At 35.8% G+C, this 20,381-nt stretch overlaps 1 protein-coding gene across 1 annotated transcript; it reads right to left on the reverse strand.

The window, feature by feature from the left end:
* Window positions 1-6,567: 6,567 nt before the first annotated feature.
* On the reverse strand, window positions 6,568-20,064 carry LOC116111355 (casein kinase II subunit alpha). Its single transcript, XM_031397554.1, has 10 exons — window positions 19,608-20,064; window positions 19,218-19,347; window positions 18,745-18,939; window positions 16,243-16,400; window positions 8,232-8,322; window positions 7,715-7,780; window positions 7,389-7,471; window positions 7,222-7,285; window positions 7,067-7,135; window positions 6,568-6,917 (listed from the first exon to the last, which is right to left on the reverse strand). Exons 1-10 carry the CDS (start codon window positions 19,985-19,987, stop codon window positions 6,861-6,863), a joined length of 1,293 nt encoding a protein of 430 aa, XP_031253414.1. The 5' UTR covers window positions 19,988-20,064; the 3' UTR covers window positions 6,568-6,860.
* Between the last annotated feature and the right edge of the window lie 317 nt (window positions 20,065-20,381).

Genomic DNA, 20,381 nt, shown 5'->3' on the forward strand with positions numbered 1-20,381 from the left:
TAATAGATAGTGTGAAGTTCCCTTCCACTGTTAATTCAGCATCTTCCCTTTTTAATGTTCGACCACTGGTAATTTCTAAAGCCTTAGGGGTGGTTTGAAATTAATCCATATTAAACCATGAGGGGGTGATGGTGGTAATGGTCATATTAAAATAGAGAATGTAAGTTCTTGTCAAATTCATGTTAACCAAGTTTGAATCAAGTGCTTTGATTAACCAATTGAATAATAATAATGTAAATGCCCTAAACCTTTTGAATTAACATATTATAAACAGAGTTATGTACTTTCATTAATGTGTTTGAACATGCCAAACAAGTACAAGGCATAAATATGAACATTCCAAGAAATAATATTTTGTTACGGTGCAATTAAACCTAAAGATAATTAATTAAATTCTCATGCAACAAACTTAATAAAAAATTAGTCCTTTGTTTTTTTACCACCACATGTGAACTTGTTTCAAAGATTTTATGAAAAATGGATCTCACCCAGTCCTCAAACTTTATTAGTTTCTTTTTAATGATTGAAGTTATCTGGGCTAGTTTCTTGCGTACACCTCAACTAATCCCTTGAGACTTTGGAACTATCAATCAAGTAAAAGCTCTAATGACTACATTTATTAGTAATCGTGAGAAGTAGATCTCACATAGTCCTCAAACTTTATTAGTTCTCAGTACCACCATTTTCAACTTAAATTGTGTATAACTACAGAAGAATATCACAATATTATCTGAATATATAGATAAAAATATATACGACGAGTTTCAAATACCGTTACAAACATTTTAGCATTTCTTTTAAATGAATTCGACCTTTATATATACAATAAAAACTAAAACATCAACCATGTTTAAAATACCTAAGAATCAAGTAGTAAGCTAAGAATTATGGACACCAAAACAAATCAGTAATTAATAATTTGGAATTGATGAAGTCTTATTAATATTATAAATTATTATGAACACTTTATTTTTTTTCTTGAATCATCACTTAAGAAGCTTATTTTATAATATATGTAATGTCATGTATATTCTACTCCTAAAAACCTTTTAATATAAAACCGTAAAAGAGTTAGTTTTAGTCCTTTTCAATACGTAATACATGTTTCATACTACAAGCCAAAGGAAGAAAAATAATTCCATTTAAGTATGACTAAAATTATAATAAAGTCATCCTTTTTTCTTTCAAAAAAAAGGAAAGAAAGAGAATTGATTAAAGAACTAAGTTTGCAATGGTGACAGTGACAAAGACAATAATGGAAGAACAAAGATGATGATGATAGAGATGATGAGAGTAATATTTAGTAAAAATGAAAATGACATAAATTATGAGATGATGAGCATGCATGCATGCATACATACATACATGCATACATGAAAGAATATATAAATATTCTAATTTTGAACTAATTTTTAGATTTATTAACCAAATGATTGTCGGTCAAAATATGGTGGGGGTATTACATAGTTATTCTTGGTTCTTAATTCGGATAAGTAAATTAATTAATGAGATTAGAATAATTAAAGAGTCAAGATGGGATTCTTACTTGTCATTATTTAAATCCTTATTCGATCTTGGTGATCCTAAGAATTGAGAAACAGTTTACTGACCATATCATTCTTTATATGGACTCTTGTCGAGTCTCCATCGAATTGGGAATCAAAAGAGACGTATGAGCAGATTTCTATGCAAATGAAAAGCTTTAGACATCCATTTATTGACTGATTTAGTTATAGCCTAAGAATAATTCTTTGCGATCTCCTTTTCAAGATATTATCCGGTATCATAAATCATAATCAATTAATTAAGAGTTAAATCAACAAGAATTATACGCTGATTGGATCTGAATATAAAGATTAAGAGGTGATGACGAAAGAGCTTACAGGCACGATAATCATAACAAAAAACACATGATTCTTGCGACCTTTTTGGCTTTTGTTTCATTTTTATGTTCCCTTATCATTCTTGATCAAGTTTAAGAGATTGATTAGGTCGATGATGGATCAAAGATCAACCCATCAACAACATGAGTTGTTCTAATTTGGCCAATCAACTGTTAAACATTGGGAAAAAATAATTAGGGTGAAAGCAGGACCACTACGTCGTTTGAATAGATATATAAACCCTAATACCAAGACTAGCTTAGGTTATATATATAATTATATATAGTAAATTTGTCGAATAAAAATAATTTTCCAGTCAAAGGGCAACATGGGTCCTGGACACGTATCATGTTAACATGTTTCACCTAGATGAAAAAATAATTGGAGAAAGAAACAGTTAGAGACAAATGCCAAGACAATTGCCTCGAAACGATAATGGAAGAGATCTTGTTCCCTTTTCTGTAATCTAATTATATATGAGCCGTACAGCTCCTTTTTCACCATGATATTCTAATTACTAATGGTTGCGAAGCACAACTAGCTTTGTAGGGCCGGTGCGAAACAATAGGAAGAGTATTGGATATCATAACATCACCAAATTAGGGTAGAGATTAAGAGCAGCCAACATCAATTACTAAACAAATTAACAACTAGGCAACATGTTCACTATCATCTTGCTCATTGTCTTGTTTAATGGAAACGAAGATATAACAAGGTTGATAATGGAGTGATTAAAAATTGATTAAGACAGTTGGAAAGTTTAGGGTTTGATCATCAAGCTGTAGTTGACTAGACCCAATAAAAGAAAAAGAAATGGTGTGGCTCGAGGAATGATATGTGATTAGTGAACTGCCCTTTTTTGTTGATGATTGTTTGATTCTATGTGCTTCTTGTCTAAAGAATACAAAGTTGGTGATGACTTGGACAGGCTCCACCTAGGTTCTTTGACATCGAGACCTTCAAATCAATTGACCATATAAATTTTTTGGTCTAAAAAGGTATCGAAAATGGAAATATTTTAAGCCAAATCATCGACCATGAACAGATCCTTGTTCCCTTCTCGTTACATGTTTTCAGGGTCGGTGACATAAGAGAAAATAAAAAGCTAGAGCTAGCTAGCTACCTTGACCTGCTAATTAACCACTACGATTACCTACAAATTAATCACCTACTATATATATGATTAACTTATTAGTTTAATCTCCCGAGTAGTAATTAATAATAATGTGGGAAGCAATTAAAGGTACCAGTTCTGAGATGACAGAATCACCCACATTTGTTTAAGTGTGGTACAGCTTAGAATGTTGGGAGTTTGTGGAAGAGGGTGGAGACATGGAAAGATCAGAGATAGGGTGGATTTTGATGTTTTTACAGAGCTGGGGGGGACGTATTTGGGAGAGTTGAGGGTGATGAGAGGCGCTGTCATTTCTTATTCAAATTGTATTTTAGCTAAGAGTGTTATGCGTTTTGTATGCTAAGAGACCGACACCAGGGTGCGGCCCTGGCTCCGCCGAATCCCCAAGATTATGCACCATGTCTCCTCATTGAGACCCTCCCTATTTGCCCATTACCTATCCATTCCTCTTATTATCATCCATCCATCCATCCATCCATCCCATCATCTTCATCTTCAACTTCATCTTCATTTTATCCGATCACACGTGGATAACATACATTTGACTATTTCTCATCACGACCCTCTCATCTTTTATTAATATTAGATAATATTTATTTATGTGCGTATTTTTTTTTTCCACTTATTTTTACTTAATATTCATGTAATGCCAAGTTAGTGGTGGTGGTGGGACTTTCCAAGTAGCTTTGGTTCCATCATGTCCTAGCTCTGTTTGCACTTTGCATCGACATTTTTATCAATCAAATTCTTCAAATATTAGAGACCAAAATGTAAACCCATTCAAAATTTGCAGTGATGGAAAGGAATAAAAAGTAAAGGTTAATGAAAATGAAAATGACATTACTAATAGGGTCCAGTGAGACAACTGTAAATTTCCCTTTATGATAAAGCTTAGGGTTGATTGATCATTGATGTATTATGATATGACTTATGAGATGAGTAGAAAAAGGGTAAGAAGAGGTGTAAAATGAAAAAGTAGGAGAATGCCCTATTGAGTGATGGAGTATGATTCTTGCAAAACAAGACAAAAAGTACTGAAACAGAAAGCATGGGACTCTATTAAGGATAAGAACAAATTCAGAAGCCCTGCCACGTCCCATCAACATCACTATTATCGTCTCCATTATCTTTATGCAATGCATATGGTAATTTAATCATGGGTAATATACTACACTGACGTTTAGAACAGAAAGCATGGGGCTCTATTAAGGATAAGACAAAATGCATGGATGCATGCAAGGCCATCCCATCCCCATACCCATCGCTCCAAACACATGCATTGCATTTGTATATACCAACTTTGCGTTGCGTTGCATTGCATGCATATGGTAATTTATTCATGGGTAACACTATACTAACATTTATCATTAATTTTGTATCATAAACTTCATATCACAATTCATAATAAGTTTTATCTATTAAAAAATAAGTATGATCAATTACAAACTATCATATATCATTTATAAGAGAAAGGTTTATACGTGTATCTTTGTTATTTAATCATTCATTCAAATTGAAGAAGTAAAATGAGATTAATATAAATAAATAAGAAAAAGAAAGAAGTGTGTAATTGAGGTGGATGGTCCCTTGAATGCCAAATATCTCTTAACCAAAGATGACCTTCAAGATTCCTATGTCTTAACTTTGTCTCCAATTATTATTTTAACTATGACATCCCTACTCTCTACTCTAATGCGTGTAACCACGCTTCTCCTCCCATTGGTTTCATTTACATTTAAACGCTCTAAGAGCGTCAACCTAATCAATTTTTGGTACCCTTAATTTGTAGGGACACATCCCTTAAGTTGGTGGATTTGTGTTGGAGTTAAGATTAGATAGTACATAGTATAATATTAATAATATTATAATTTTGGGTATGAGATTACAGGAAAAAATAAAAGTAGGGGTCTAAGTCTAGACAAAGTTGACAGTGCCTTTTCAAATGAGTGGAGGGGGATATTTGTCTTTCTATGGGCCAACTCTGTCTCTCAATTTGACCTTAAACAGTAAATGGAATTTGGTACACTTGTACTTTCCGCATTTTAATTTAATCAAATACACAGCACATTATTTGTCAAACAAAAGAAGAAAAATCTTTCCAATAAAGAATCTCAATTCTATCCTTTCATTCCAAGGTAAATTAATTAACTAAATTTAAATCATTAAAACAACTGAGAATAAAGCGTTGATAGTGACATCATCAGTTTTTTTTTTTTTTTTTTTTTTATATATAAATAACAATTTGAAATTATTGAGCAATTGAAACAGTTAACAATTTATGGCCACATAAAAAGAGGAGAAACAAACAAGGGCAGACAAAGGGAGGAAATTTTGGCTAGTTTCTTTTTGGTTCCTTGTCAACAGTCAAAACCAAATCCCGAGGCAATGGCTAAGATAGTTGTATTTTAACGTTTGTTAGGTCATAATCTTCGATTGCGTGTCTCATAACGTGAAATCTAATAAGAAAGATTTTTTGTTTCATTTAAATGTCCTATTATTTAAAACAAAAAAAAAAATGCAAACAATCTATTAATTGCATGCATTCAACAACATAATGTAACGTATGTCAGTGAGAATTGATGATGGGCAGGCAGTTACCACTTACAACCAGCAGAATTTAGGGAAGGCATTGGGTTTTTTTTCATGCATCAGAGAGGTAGACGACAAACGCAGATTTCCATTCAAAAGCTTCAGTTACTTTGAATTTTCCACCAGATATTGAGGTTTTAACGCTCCTTCATGGCATGCTACTCGTGTCTGCCCAACGTGAAAAACACAAAACCAAATGTAACTGAAACAAGAATGACCAAAAAGCATGCTAACTTATTCAACTATTATTTCAAATTTCCGCATAATAAAATATTTAGAATCCCTAACGTTGTTTTGAATAATATATTTATGTCATTTACTTCTTTATTTATTGTTGCCTTTTTATGGAATAATAAAGTAATTTCCATTGTCGGTTCAGTTTTACTCAAAAAATTTGAAGTCAATATTGGTACAACAGAAATGGACTACACACTGTTACTGCCCCGCATACATGATACAACTCAATATTACGTTTCAGCTTATTATTGGCCCCAACCAGACAAGTAATCGACATCCATTAAAACCACTAAATCCAGAATCCGGAATTCGTTGTACGATTCTAACAGTCAACAGTAACACATCACATCCTGTATTCAGAAAATTTGAAAAAAATAATTGTTGCTACGACCCCTTCAACTATTTTATGAGAAATACCACTTTCCTATGTGACAATAGTTTAGCATGACTTGAAACAAAAATGCAGGGGCTGTGAGTTAACCTTTAACAAACCAAAGTTTAGCATAACTTGAAACAAAAATGCAGAGGCTGTGAGTTAACCTTTAACAAACCAAAGGATTCTGGTGCAGTTTATTAACAGAAACAACCACAAAAGTTATGTTTTGCCTTATCATTTTAAGTGGTAAAAAAGTTTAAAATTTTCAACAGCCTGCCTTCTTAGGGTTGATCATTTGACAAAGTAAGAAATGGCAGAGAAATGAGATTGATATTGCAAATTTTCCATTTACCAAGGGGAAAATGAAGAATACCAACATCCAGACAAAATTAGCCTGAAATCAGATCAATAATTCATCCACAAGTTAGCTCACAAAATTAACAGCAATCAAAAAGTGAAACTGAACATTCAAGAAAACCAAATTAAAAAAGGAAAAAAAACAAAAAAAGTGGTAGGAGGTTTTGTGACAGCAGGGAAAAAAAAAAAAAAAAAAAACCCCTACTGAGGTTCAATCAGACTAGAATAAGGTCACCAACAACAAACATGACAATCTTTTTAACAACTGCTGGAATTCGATAAACTAGGCACGAGTTCTGCTGCTTTCTGCATTTCTGATCGGGTAGAAATAAGGATGGGCCTGCATCAGGAAGGTGGTTTTACTTACAACATATTATCGAAATCAAATAAACATATAAACAGTTTCTTGCCAATTAAGTCGGTCGGATTAAAACGATAAAGCCATGGTGTAGATGTTCTTTGATAAAGGCAGAAAGATTATGAATTTACCATCGCTTCTTTTGCAGTTGGCCTTTCTTGGTGGTCATATCGCAACAACTTGTCAAGGAAATCAACAGCCTTCCAAAACAATTTACATGCATTAAAATATATTTTAAAACAGCAGGAAGTACTAATTCTGGATAACAAAAGACTAAGAATTCTACCTCAGGAACTGCCAAATGTTGATTTTCAACATTCATAAACTTTGACCATGGTTTCCGGCTATGCCTGTAACAAGGGAAAGTGATGTTTAAGTTGAGCTGAAATGGCAGGCTACAATAGCAGTAAAGTGAATTGATTGAGAGAACTATGAAGTCTGTGATCGACCAACCTTCCTACAAGGGCTGCAAGATGTGGGTCTAATTCTATTCGGTACTTATTCAAATATGCATTTAATTCGTCGGTCCCAAGTACCTGCCACACGACGACAAAATAAGGAGTTACATTTCCAATTCTAGGCACACACGCATGAAACCATTACAACACATTTATTTAAAATTTTGAGCTAAAAAAAGGAAAAAGAATTTTAATGTAATCCTTCTAGATAACCTTCTCTAGAAAAAAATCTACCATTCAGTATGTATAAATGGAACAAAAATCTGTCATTGATTTGTTACTGATAACATTTATCTAGCTATTCCACATAACACCACATACCTTAGCAATTTTGACCAACTGATCATAATTATCATGGCCATAGAAGAATGGCTCCTTACGAAATATCTGTACAAAACAAGCCTCAATAATAAGCATCACAAACCTTGGTGTATTATCAAATTTCGATCCTCCTCGCCATCTGTCACCCATGGATGAATATGCAAGCAGATCAAGTCACTCATCTTTGGCAAGACCAAGATATTCTTCCCCATTAATGTAATAAAATGCTAAATTTTGGAAGTATAATCTTCTGCAACCACTAAAAATAAGGTCCGCATATAAACATGTTTCATTATCTGATGGTTAATAACCATATTATCTGCAGCAACTTTTGGGCTCGGACTTGACAGAAGAAGGCCAACCAAAAGATGTCCAAGCCCACTTGCATACACACCACAAATGCAGATGAGGAGAATCTATAAACAAAGTGCCATGGTATGAAATATGAAAGCCTAAAACCTACGATAATAACAACGCAGCCCACCAGTATCTAGAAAAATGGGAAAGAAATACTCACCATTCCAGCAAACATACAACCAAGGCTCCACAGGTCTAATGAGTAATCATAGTCTTGCAAATCAACAAGAAGCTCAGGACCTTTAAAGTATCTGACCAAAAGATAAATAGCATTGAATTTATAGTGAAGTTTGATGGTTAAAATTCTAAAAGTGAAAACTTCTAGAAAATACGGCGGCTGAGAAGACACTGATAAAAAATAATGTATTCAAATAGAAGGGTAAGTTCTTCAAATTAAATCTTCTAAAAGTGTAATTAGTACAACTCATTAGCACAAATGAATAAAAACAAGTCCATTATGGATTTGCTTCAGGCTAAGCCCCTGAAAGAACATGTTATTATCACATAAATTAAGCAGAAAACACTCAGCAAAAATGGGATAGCAAGCAGCAGAATTTACTAAACACCACCAACCCAACGACGCCCCCCCGGGGCCAACAACATTGTCTTCATAAGGTAAAAAAAACATTTGTACCCTACACACCACCACCAAAAAACTCCCTCTTATATGTTTATTTGTTATTGTCTCTCATATCCTTCTCCACTATTTCCTCCCTTGCTATTTTAGCATTTTGGTCTTCCATCAATTGATATTAAAACCCAACTCTTTAGTACTATAGTTTTTACATTGTTATGTAGGACCACAAGATAGTTCCTCTAGCCTCACCAATTTGACCTTGTTCTGCTGTTTTAGAAATATTTCTTATGCTACATTATTGGATTTTTCCACCTAAAAATTCTTTTTGTAAGCTTCTCTGAACTCAAGTATTTTGCTGAGCATGCTGAATAATATATTTTTCTTACATCATTTACAAGCATGTTCTCTCCATATCTATACCTAAATTTCACAGTATCACATGCAGTGGAGAGGAGAAAGCCCAATATATGTCATAATACCCAAAACTGAAACCAAAGTCTCAAATAAACTAAACCATACACAACATTTAATCTATTATTTTCAATTTTCAACAAAATTATCCACAGGTGTCCAACCAATTAGCTATTAACAATAAATTAGCCGGTTCACAAGCATTCTAATGAGACCAACAACACATTAGTGTATGGGAGGAAAAATAAAGGTGTAAAAAAGGGACGAGGGACTAATTGTCAGGCTGTATGCATGAGTGTGTGGGTGGTATTAGGTTTATGAGAGAGTGACAAGTGGCAAGTGATGATTGATGGGGAGCTGAATTCGATTATAGTAAGAGAGTACGAAGAATAAAAGAGAATGTGAGGGATCTGTCTAGGATGATTCGAAAATAGTAAAAAGGGAAAGGGGTTGGGGTTGGGGATCGAAGTCCAGCGGGTTGCTTTGTTCTTAGCAAATTTATCTTAAATGGTTTGGTTTATGTTTATCTTCTGTTATGCTGAATTGTAGTTGTAGATGAACTGTTATTGGACTAGTGTTGTTACAGAGATGCCATTCTATATATAAATTGAGGTTATTCAGTATTGCTTTTGTTCTTTGATTGTTTTGAAGTGATTAAACTGTTTTGGTGTGACTGGAATTTGTGGGTTGTTGACTATTGGAGTTTTCAAGTGTTCTAGGTTGTTGCTTGTGAGTGATATTTTGCAGGTGAAGTTTGGGGTTTCTAACAAAGTGGTATCAGAGCAAGGTTATGGCTGGGACTAGAATGGAGAACAAGGTTGATAATATTGAGAGAGAATTGGGTACGATTAGAGATTGTCTAGTGGAGATGCAGGCGTGGATGAGACGAAAAGATGGAGAAGAAGCCAAAAGAGGAGAAGGGAGTGAGTCGATTGAATTACATGGTGGGGATGATCTAAACCAACGAGGGGGGAATGACAATCAAGATAATCAAGGACAAGGAAGACCAAAGTATGGTGGCCGGAAACTGGATGTACCGCTTTTTTCAGGAGATTTGTATGGTTGGCTATTTAAGATTGAGAGATAATTCAGTGTGCATCGAATCATAGAGGAGAAGGAGCGACTAACCACGGTTGCTTGTGCATGGAAGGTGACGCGGTGAACTGGTTTCAATGGATGGAAGTTCAAGCTCCGATGAACTCTTGGGCCACTTTCAAACTCGCCCTTCTCCATAGGTTCAGTGGGTCTCAAGAGGAAGGTCCTTACGAAGCTTTAATGGCGATTAAACAAATGGGAACTGTTGAGAAGTATCATCGAAAGTTTGAGGCAACCTCTGCTCCATTGCATGAGGTTAGGGAAGACATTTTATGGGCTACTTTTATTAATGGGCTTAAGCCCAAGATCAAAGCTGAGGTGAGACTGGGCAGGCCTGAAACTTTAGTCTAACTGATAGAGTTAGCCCAAAAGATTGAAGAAAAGAATTGGGCTTTAGATGAACTTAAGAGTGGGCTGAATAAGTGTTCACGAACTAGTGGGTTTACTGGGATAAACAGAAGCTTTAGTTCTTTTGGGCTTGGGTCGGGTCGCCAATTAGGATTCAATAACAATGGATTTAGATCGCAAAACCACCAGCCCTCATTCGCAAACACACCCAAAACAAGCATCCCTCACGATCAACAGAAGAGTGTGACTTCTAATCCATCAATTAATCAATCATTGGGGGAACGATTTCCAAGTGTTAATCCAGTCAATAGTCAAAGAGGTAGCAGCTCCAAGGTGAATCAACCTTAGAGCAAAGTCTTTCTATTCGAAGAGAGTTCCCATTTAAACACGACTGGGAATGAGATTCAGAAGAAAAGAGAGAGAGGTTTGCGCTATAGGTGTGACCAAAGTTTTTCCCTGGTCACCGTTGCGGAGAAAGACAGTTTCAAGTCATCCTTGTGGATGAAGAGGAGGAAGAAACCGAGCCTGTTAGGGTGGGAAAAACAAACGAAGAGTCCGAGGAGGCTGCCCAGAATGACATCAAACTATCACTCAGCTCCGTGGTGGGAATTAACGGACCACGAACCATGAAATTAAAGGTTAAGATTCAGGGTACAAAATTAATTATTTTGATTGATAGTGGGGCGTCTCATAATTTTATTGGTAGGGAGGTAACTGAGAAATTGAAGGTGCCTATCACTAGAACGCAATCATTCGGAGTAAGAGTAGGGAATGGTTATCGGGTGAGAAGCGAGGGTGAGTGCCAAGGGGTTTGTATTGATCTTCAGGGAGTCTCGGTTGTGTTGGATTTTTTCCCATTCCACATGAATAGCTCGGATGTGGTGTTAGGAATGGCCTGGTTAGAGACATTGGGGGAAACAACTATAGATTGGAAGACCCAAGTAATGAAATTTAAGGATAAGGGCAAAACTATGAAACTCTTTGGTGACTCGGCGTTGAGGAAGACATTGGTATCCTTGAAAGCTATGTTGAAGACAATACAGAAAGAAGGGTAGGAGTATTTAGTGGAATTTGGCACTTTGCAAAAACAGCCAGATGGTGGGAACGACATGGACAATAGGTTGCTTGAAGTATTGGAGCAGTTTCAGTCAGTATTTAACCCTTTAGTTGGATTACCTCCCACTAGAAATCATGAACACGCCATTAGGCTCTTACGCCACGCCCAACCACCAAACAAGTGACCTTACCATTATCCCTACTACCAAAAAAATGAGATCGAGTGAATTGTGGGAGAAATGTTAGCTTCAAGCATTATCAAACTGAGTGTGAGCCCATTTTCTAGTCCAGTATTACTTGTCAAGAAGAAAGAAGGGGGATGGAGGTTTTGTGCCGACTATCGAGCTTTAAACAAATTGACCGTTCCAAACAAATTTCCAATTCCTGTGGTGGATGAGTTATTTGATGAATTGGGTGAGGCTACAGTCTTCTCCAAATTGGATTTGAAATCGGGGTACCACCAAATCAGAGTGAGAGAAGAAGACACCCCTAAGACAACTTTTAGGACACATGAAGAGCATTATGAATTCCTAGTCATGCCCTTTGGATTAACCAACACTCCGACAACTTTCCAAGCTCCAATGAATGATATCTTTTACCAAATTTGAGGAAGTTTATTCTAGTTTTTTTTAATGACATTCTCGTGTACAGTAAGGCCATGGAAGAGCACATGCAACACCTAAAGGTCACCCTACAGACACTTCAAGAGAATCAGTTAGTTACCAACCACAAAAAAAGTTTCTTTGGGCAGCAAAAACTCGAGTATCTAGGGCACATTATATCGTCGAAAGGAATAGCAGTTAACTCTTCAAAAATTGACAATATTCTTCACTGGTCAGTTCCAAAAGATTTAAGAGCTCTCTAGGGATTCCTTGACTTGACAGGGTATTATCGGCGGTTTGTCAGTGGTTATGGTAAAATTGTGACTCCTTTGATTGCACTATCAAAGAAAGACGCATTTAAAGGAACAGTGAAGCATAGAGGGCATTCGAAGAATTGAAGCAAATCATGACTTCAGTACCAGTTTTGGCAATGCCAAATTTTTCCAAGGAATTTGTGACTGAGACAGATGCTTCAGGATATGCTTTAGGGGCTATTCTGATGCAAGAGGGCAAGCCATTGGCATTCTTGAGTAAAGGGTTATCATTGCAGTCCAGACTTCAGTCTGTCTATGAGAGGGAACTTATGGCCGTGGTTATGGCAATCCAGAAATGGCGACACTATTTAATAGGCGGACACTTTGTGATTAAAACAGACCAGAGGAGTTTATACTTCCTAAATGAACAACGACTATTGAGTGAAGACCAACAAAAATGGGTGATGAAATTGATGGGGCTTTGTTTTGACATTCAGTATAAACCTAGTCAAGAGAATAAGGTGGTTGACGCACTTTCTAGGAAGCTTGAGGTCAAGGAACTTAATGCTTTATCAACGGGTTGTTTTGTAGGAATAGAGGATCTGGAAAACGATGTCCACTAGGATGCCAAGTTAAGGAAAATAATTCAAGCGCTAATTGTTAACCCAACTAGCCGATTGCCTTTCAAACTCGTAGGGAACCAATTGATGTACCATGACAGGTCGGTCGTGCCACGCATTGGTAATCATATTTAGACTTTATTACAAGAGTTTCACTCATCTCCCATTGGGGGACATTCAGGTTTTTTTCGCACTTACAAACGCGTGGCAAACATAATGTATTGGGAGGGTATGAAGAAAGATATCCAAACATTTGTCGAAGCATGTGAGGTTTGCCAAAAGAGTAAATATCAAGCTTTGAGTCTGGCTGGCCTATTACAACTGCTACCCATTCCAAATCAAGTGGGGGAAGACTTATCGATGGATTTCATCACGAGATTACCAAAGGCCTTTCACGTTGACACAATCCTGGTTGTTGTGGACCGTTTGACCAAGTATAGCCATTTTCTCACTTTGAAGCATTCATATACAGCCAGAATGTCGCAAGCTTATTCATTAAAGAGATTGTCAGGTTACATGGATTTCCTCGTTCGATTGTCTCAGATCGAGATCGAGTGTTTATTAGTCATTTTTGGGGGTAGATGTTCAAGCAGTCTGGAACACAACTTCGAATGAGTTCAGCCTATCACCCTCAAACAGATGGTCAATCGGAAGTAGTAAACTGCTATTTGGAAACATACCATCGTTGCTTTGTTAGTACTTAGCCTCGGCAGTGGCCTAAATGGATTCCTTAGGCAGAATTTTGGTTTAATACTACGTTCAGCAACTCAACTGGCATGACACCCTTCAAAGCACTTTATGGTAGAGACCCCCCAATCATCCTTAAACATTCTGTACATGCCTCCTCGGTTGAGGAAGTGAACCAACAACTGCATGACCGAAACACTATCCTTCAAGAACTAAAAGAGAATTTGCTCAAAGCTCAAAACCAAATGAAGCACTTTGCGGATGCCAAACGGAGAGAAATCAACTTTGAAGGGGGGATTCAGTTTATCTCAAGCTACAGCCTTACCGCCTTCGTTCCTTGGCTCGTCGTTACAATGAGAAATTGAGTCCGAGATTATATGGCCCCTTTTTTATTATTGAAAAAATTGGTTCAGTAGCTTACGGACTGCAGCGTCCATTGCTCGGATTCACAACATGTTCCACGTGTCCCCACTTAAGAAGACTACTTTCCCACTCCTGAATGTCCAATCGCTTCCAAAGGCCCTTGATGAGGATTTTATTTTAGCTATTGAACCAGAGGAAGTGTTAAAGAAAAGAAAGTTGCTAAATGGTACTTGGGAGGTATTGATCAAATGGAAAGGGCTACCGGCTTTTGAAAATACTTGGGAAGAGTTCTCCACCATCAATCTTTAGTTTCCATCTCACCTTGAGGACAAGGTCGCTCTCGTTGGGGGTGCAGGGTGTAATGTTCAAACCAACAACACATTAGTGTATGGGAGGAAAAATAAAGGTGTAAAAAAAGGGATGAGGGACTAATTGTCGGGCTATATGCGTGAGTGTGTGGGTGGTATTAAGTTTATGTGAGAGTGACAAGTGGCAAGTGATGATTGATGGGGAGTTGAATTCGGTCATAATGAGAGTACAAAGAATAAAAGAGAATGTGAGGGATCTGTCTAGGATGATTCGAAAATAATAAAAAGGGAAAGGGGTTGGGGAGGTGCTGGCCCTCGAAGTCCAACGGGTTTCTTTGTTCTTAGCAATTTTATCTTAAATGGTTTGGTTTATGTTTATCTTCTGTTATGCTGAATTGTAGTTATAGATGAACTTTTATTGGAGTAGTGTTGTTACAGAGTTGCTATTCTATAAATAAATTGAGGTTATTCAATATTGCTTGTGTTCTTTAATTGTTTTGAAGTGATTAAATTGTTCTGGTGTGACTGGAATTTGCGGGTTGTTGACTATTGGAGTTTTTGAGTGTTCTGGGTTGTTGCTTGTGAGTGATCTTTTGCAGGTGAAGTTTGGGGTTTCTAACACATTCCCGATTAACAAAGGTCAAATGACATTATTACCCCCAATCTATCATGAAAGGACAATTTTCCTCCCTTAGTTTCAAAAGCACCAAAAGTCACCCCCAGACTTCAATTTTAGACATTATCTTTCAATCCTCATCATTTCTCCAACATATATAAACAAAGAAAGGTGCTAACCCTAATATCCATCTCCTTCAAGGTTCCTTACCTCACACATTCAAAACTAAAAGTGCTTGTTTTGTTGGGTTGGTTGGAGTGCTTTAATCAGACTTGACTGAATAGATCAAGTTGATTTATTGAAAAGAGCAAAAATAAGGGGGAAAAAAAAAAAAAGCAAAAGAAACTGCAACATTTGTGGCTGGACGATGATGTGCCTGGCTTCAATTGGCCATGTCACTGCTGGGCCTCGCTGCCAGGCCATGTTTGGCCCTCCTTAACCATCTATTGAGTTTTCTCCTCCATCTTCTTATACTTCTTTTTCTTTTTTCTTTTCTTAGATGTATGGATTTGTGCTTTAATTTATTCCTGAAAAACATAAATTTTTCTTGATTGTGAATTCTTGACTTGAAAAAGTTGATTTATAGGTGTGGATGGATTGGATTAGATATTTTAATGAAGGTGGAAGGGACAATTTTTTTTTTTAATTAGTTAAAATGAATTTTATTTGTTTTCATTAATTGGTCATTAGACTAAGATTTTGATTAATTGAAAATTAATGGGTTTTAAAAGTTTTAATTAATGGGAGTTTATTTGGGATTTTTTATGATTTTGTTAGATATTAATGTATGGTTTTTGATAAATTAATTTGAAAAATCATTTATTCTTTAAACAATTGATAATAAGGGTAAAATCAAAATCTGAGCAGTCAAAGCTAGTCAAATTGAAATAGGGATGGACGGAGACTAATTTTGGGGGTAACTTTGGGTAAAATCAAATCAACATTGACGGTAACTTTGGGTGTTTCAAAAACTAGGGGGGAAATTGTCCTTTCATGATAGGTTGGTGGCCAAAATATCATTTGGCCAGTAACAATAGTCCTAAAGAGACCATGCTAAACACAATTATCAGTTAAATTTTAGATTCTCGAATGGTCTAATTAAAGATGCACAATCAATGAAAAAAGAAATAAATGAATCAAAATATGACAATTTCAGAATCAAAAAGACAGAACAGGAAATTAAAAGCCAAAAGAATTTGAAAAAAAAAAAAGAAAAAGAAAAAAAGAAACAAACCTTGAAGCAACACGAACATTGTATTCTTTGCCAGGATGGTAGAACTCAGCAAGTCCCCAATCTATCAGACGAAGTTTCCTCTGCTCATGATCAATCATGACATTATGAGGCTTCACATCTCGATGCATAATACCTTGTGAGTGGCAATAATCCAACGCCTACAGATTAAGATTCACAGTAATTGAAGAGTCAATAAATTTATAAAGGATCAAAGATAACACTAGAAGGAAATCAATTCAAATATTTAATAACCACCCACAGAACAACATAAACCTAAGACAAGGCATACAACTAACTCACAAATTTAAACTTCAACAGTAGCAATAGCATACACCAGTATCAAGTAATAGTTCAAGTAAGAATACTGGGAAGGATTAAGACCCTCAAAGACTAATGTCCAAATGAAACAACAAACCTTTTGCTTTATTAAAGTTTGTGTTCCCTCAACTGTCCCAAAGGCACTCCTATCCTCCAAATAAATATATATATTAAAAGGGGCATCTCTAAAACACTGCTACTAGGGCCCCAAAAACCAAAAAAGGAAAATTTTACGTGTCAAAAGTTCAAAATTCCAAACAATCAACAGAAACACAAAAGAAGAAAGCTAAATCTGAATGCAGAAGAATTAAATTGGAGGGAATACCAACTGCCTCTTAGATAATATATATATTAAAGCAATAATTTTTTGTAACTAATAAGCAACTCAGACATGTTAACCAATCAACAAGGGTCATCCAAACCACAACTTAGATGTGCAGGCACCAGAACAGATCAAATAATTGAATCAAAGGATGGCTTCTAAATTGAATGCAGAAACAAATAAATCAAGGGAGGTCTTCGAACTTTACAATTTCTTCAATGGTTCATGGGGTTTAGATGGAAAGAGAGAAGGTAACAGTTGTATTGTGCACAACATAATAAATGAGACCAACATGGAAAAGGATAAAATATAGAATGACAACAGCCATAAAATGCATGGAGAAAACAACAATTACTTACCAACAGAGGTAATCATTCTTAGAACCATTTGCATAAAAATTTTCATTTCTCAGTCTTTCCATAAAAATGAGAAAAAGAAAACTAAACCTACTTACCCAATAGTCTGATTGCATTTTAATTCCACTTCTGATCAATGTTAATGCACACACTTACAACTGCAAGTAAAATAGTCTCTACACATTAAGCTTCTCCTTACCTAAAGATATTAGATACAATCAAATTGCAAACTCTTTTTTCAAACCCTAGGATAACAGAAATCCTAAATCCATGAAACTGGACTAGTAACAAATTATCCTAGAACATTGCATGGGAATGACATAAAACCTCTAAATATTATGAACAGCCCATGAATATCAACCCCAACATAGGAAAGTCTTAGCAAGGTTTTCCATTAAAAGAGAACCTAAAAACCGATGGATCTAAAATGAACATGCAATAACCAAAAACAAGAATGATGCCAAGAGTAAAACCGACAAATAAAAAAGTATAACATCAAGATTCCTAAAACATCCTTCTCTAAATTTACATGCATGTACGTGCATGGATATTATACAAATATGTATATAGCATGGCACACATATAAGCACAAACAAAACCCTTCATTTATATAGGTCATCTATCAGCTGCCATATATCTTTAAAAAAATTACTTTAAATTTTACAATTACTCTCATATAGGATGTAAAAGATAACTACAAATCCAACAAATATGCAGCCAGAAAATCAAAATGATTTGAGGTCCATCCTCCAAACTTTTCCCAATCAACAAAGCTATATTAGCTCCCTAATTTCTTAGATTCCTCAGCTCATTAATTAGATGTCCCTGTCCAGATTGACATCAAAGACAAGGGTCATTATATATTTCCATGGCTGAAAATAATCATGTGTCAATAAAAGACAGACAGCTTCTTATGTTTCTTCCTAAAAGTTCAAATGACAACAACTATCAGAAAACTGGAGCATTATTAAGGACTAAAATATTTCCACAGTCACGGGACTAACTTGCTAAACAACAAAGTTCTCTTTTGGAATCAACATCACGAAACACCATCCTATACTTCACCCTTTACCATATTCCATAATCAATCTTCTACAATTGAAGTTAATTGTCACTAGTCACTACACATCCGTTACTGCAGTAACAAAACAAAACTATTGTTTTCTTTTATTATACGATTCAAACGACATATGAAGACAGCTGTTGCACTTTTAAGCATACATATACACAACACTCTTCCTTCCGCACTTGGTATCATAAAACGTTTTATTCCAGACAATGTACAAAAAGTAATTCCTTCATAGCTAGTAAGAATAAATATAAAACTATGAATAAGCACTAACACACCAGCTTCTAATCTGAAAATTCCGTATTCAAATGGACGGGTACATAATGAAAAAAATAAAATAAAATAAAAAATCAACTCAATAAGTATAAATGACCAAAAGTATTCACTTCTCAACACATTACTTATCCATTGAGAAATAAGTGCTTCACTTCACTTGCCTTTAGAAGTTCATAGATGTAATATCGAATATCAAAGTCTGAGAGTGTTGGATAAAGCACTTTAAAATCTGTATTATTCACATATTCAAATATAAGACTTGGGGTCTTTGATTGCTGATCTCTAACAATATCAAGCAACTTGATAATATTTGGCCCGCCACAAAGATTCTGCAGTATTTTAATCTCCCTCTTAATCTGCAATTAGCAGAAAAAAACAAGGTAAGTTCTCCAAAAAGTCATTCCGTAAACTTAACCATGCAACACAAAGTATATCGGTATTGATCAGCTAATTAGGAACCTATCAATCTGACTCATGACTACAAAATACAAAAAATTAGCTAATATCACAATAACTTCCAGTGAACTTTGTGATTTTAAACAATTCAAGCAATATAAGCAAATGTAAAACCACAAAAGCAAATGAAGAATAAATCATAGAATTAACAAAACTAAATTAGCGAGCCTGGACTCACCTTCTTCTTCTTAACAGGCTTAAGAATCTTAATAATACACTTCTCGTTATCGGTGCAGTGCACGCCCTCAAACACCTCACTATATTTCCCTCTCCCAACCTTCCTTACTACCTCATAATCATCTTGCTCCCTATTAAACCAGCAAAATCACGTGACAAATAACCAGAACACAAAAATTAAAACTGAACCACAGAATTTTTTATATTAAAAGTCTAAAACAACCACGCAGCCGAGACTAGTCCTACTATCACTTAATCGACTAATCGAGCATCAGTTTACGTATACACACGCGACTAAAACCAAGTATTTCAAAGTAAGGAGAGCTGGACCAAAAAAAACCCTAAAAAAATTGAAAACGGTAAATCATAGTTTATGAAAGGACAATATTACCCCCACTGGACGGTGAGGGACTCGTAGTCCCAGTACTCCTTTGGGCGAACCACATTGATATCGGAGTAAACCCTAGACTTGGAGGGTGCGCCAGGGCGGCGAATCGATTTTCCGATCTTCTGCGCCAGCGTGTCCTGCGTTGTGATAACCTGCCTCGAGCGCTGGTGGTGGTGTAGCTGTCGCGCGTGTAAGAGGGACGCGCTGGAGGCGAATCGAAGGAGAATAAGAAGAGGTGAGACGATATGAGCCGACAGAGACGAAGGAGAAATAGTTTTTGTTGAGAGTGTAGTTGATATGTTTGTCGAAGGTTCAACAAGAGAGAGGAGTCTGTTGGCGGTGTTGTAGCGAAAGAATGTGAACTGGAAAGGCCCTATGGCCATCTATTTAGCCAAAAGAAAGCCGGAACGGGAATCGGTTTCTTCTTTCAAGTTATCTTTTTTTTTTTTCCTCTCTCTCTCTCTTTTTTTTTTTTTTTTTTTTTTTTTTTTGTCCCTTTTTCTTTACAAAAACCGACGTCGTTTTTGTTTTCTCAGCTTTGTTTTCACCGCAGCAACATCATGAATCCATGATGAATCTAGTCATGCTCAACGGAGGACACGTGCTTTTAGTGGAAGTGGGGCAGACAACCTTGAACAAATTCCACTTCCACTATTGTGTTGTGTTGAGTTGAGTTGAGTTGAGTTCATTTCTTCCTCACTTTCTTAAAAGTAACCACAACTTATATATTAAGTTAGAATAATGTCACCAACAACCCCTACTTTTTATTTCAAATAA

The sequence above is a fragment of the Pistacia vera genome, unplaced genomic scaffold, assembly GCF_008641045.1.
Source record: "Pistacia vera cultivar Batoury unplaced genomic scaffold, PisVer_v2 Contig631, whole genome shotgun sequence".
NCBI lineage: Eukaryota > Viridiplantae > Streptophyta > Magnoliopsida > Sapindales > Anacardiaceae > Pistacia > Pistacia vera.

Coding starts and splice junctions, on each gene's coding strand:
- LOC116111355 (XM_031397554.1), bottom strand. CDS start 19,987: ATGGCCATAGGGCCTTTCCAGTTCACATTCTTTCGCTACAACACCGCC. Junction 8,323..16,242: donor AATGTTCGTGTTGCTTCAAG/GTTTGTTTCTTT, acceptor TCTTTTGGTCAG/ATACTTTAAAGGTCCTGAGC. Junction 6,918..7,066: donor CAACTGCAAAAGAAGCGATG/GTAAATTCATAA, acceptor TTCCTGATGCAG/GCCCATCCTTATTTCTACCC.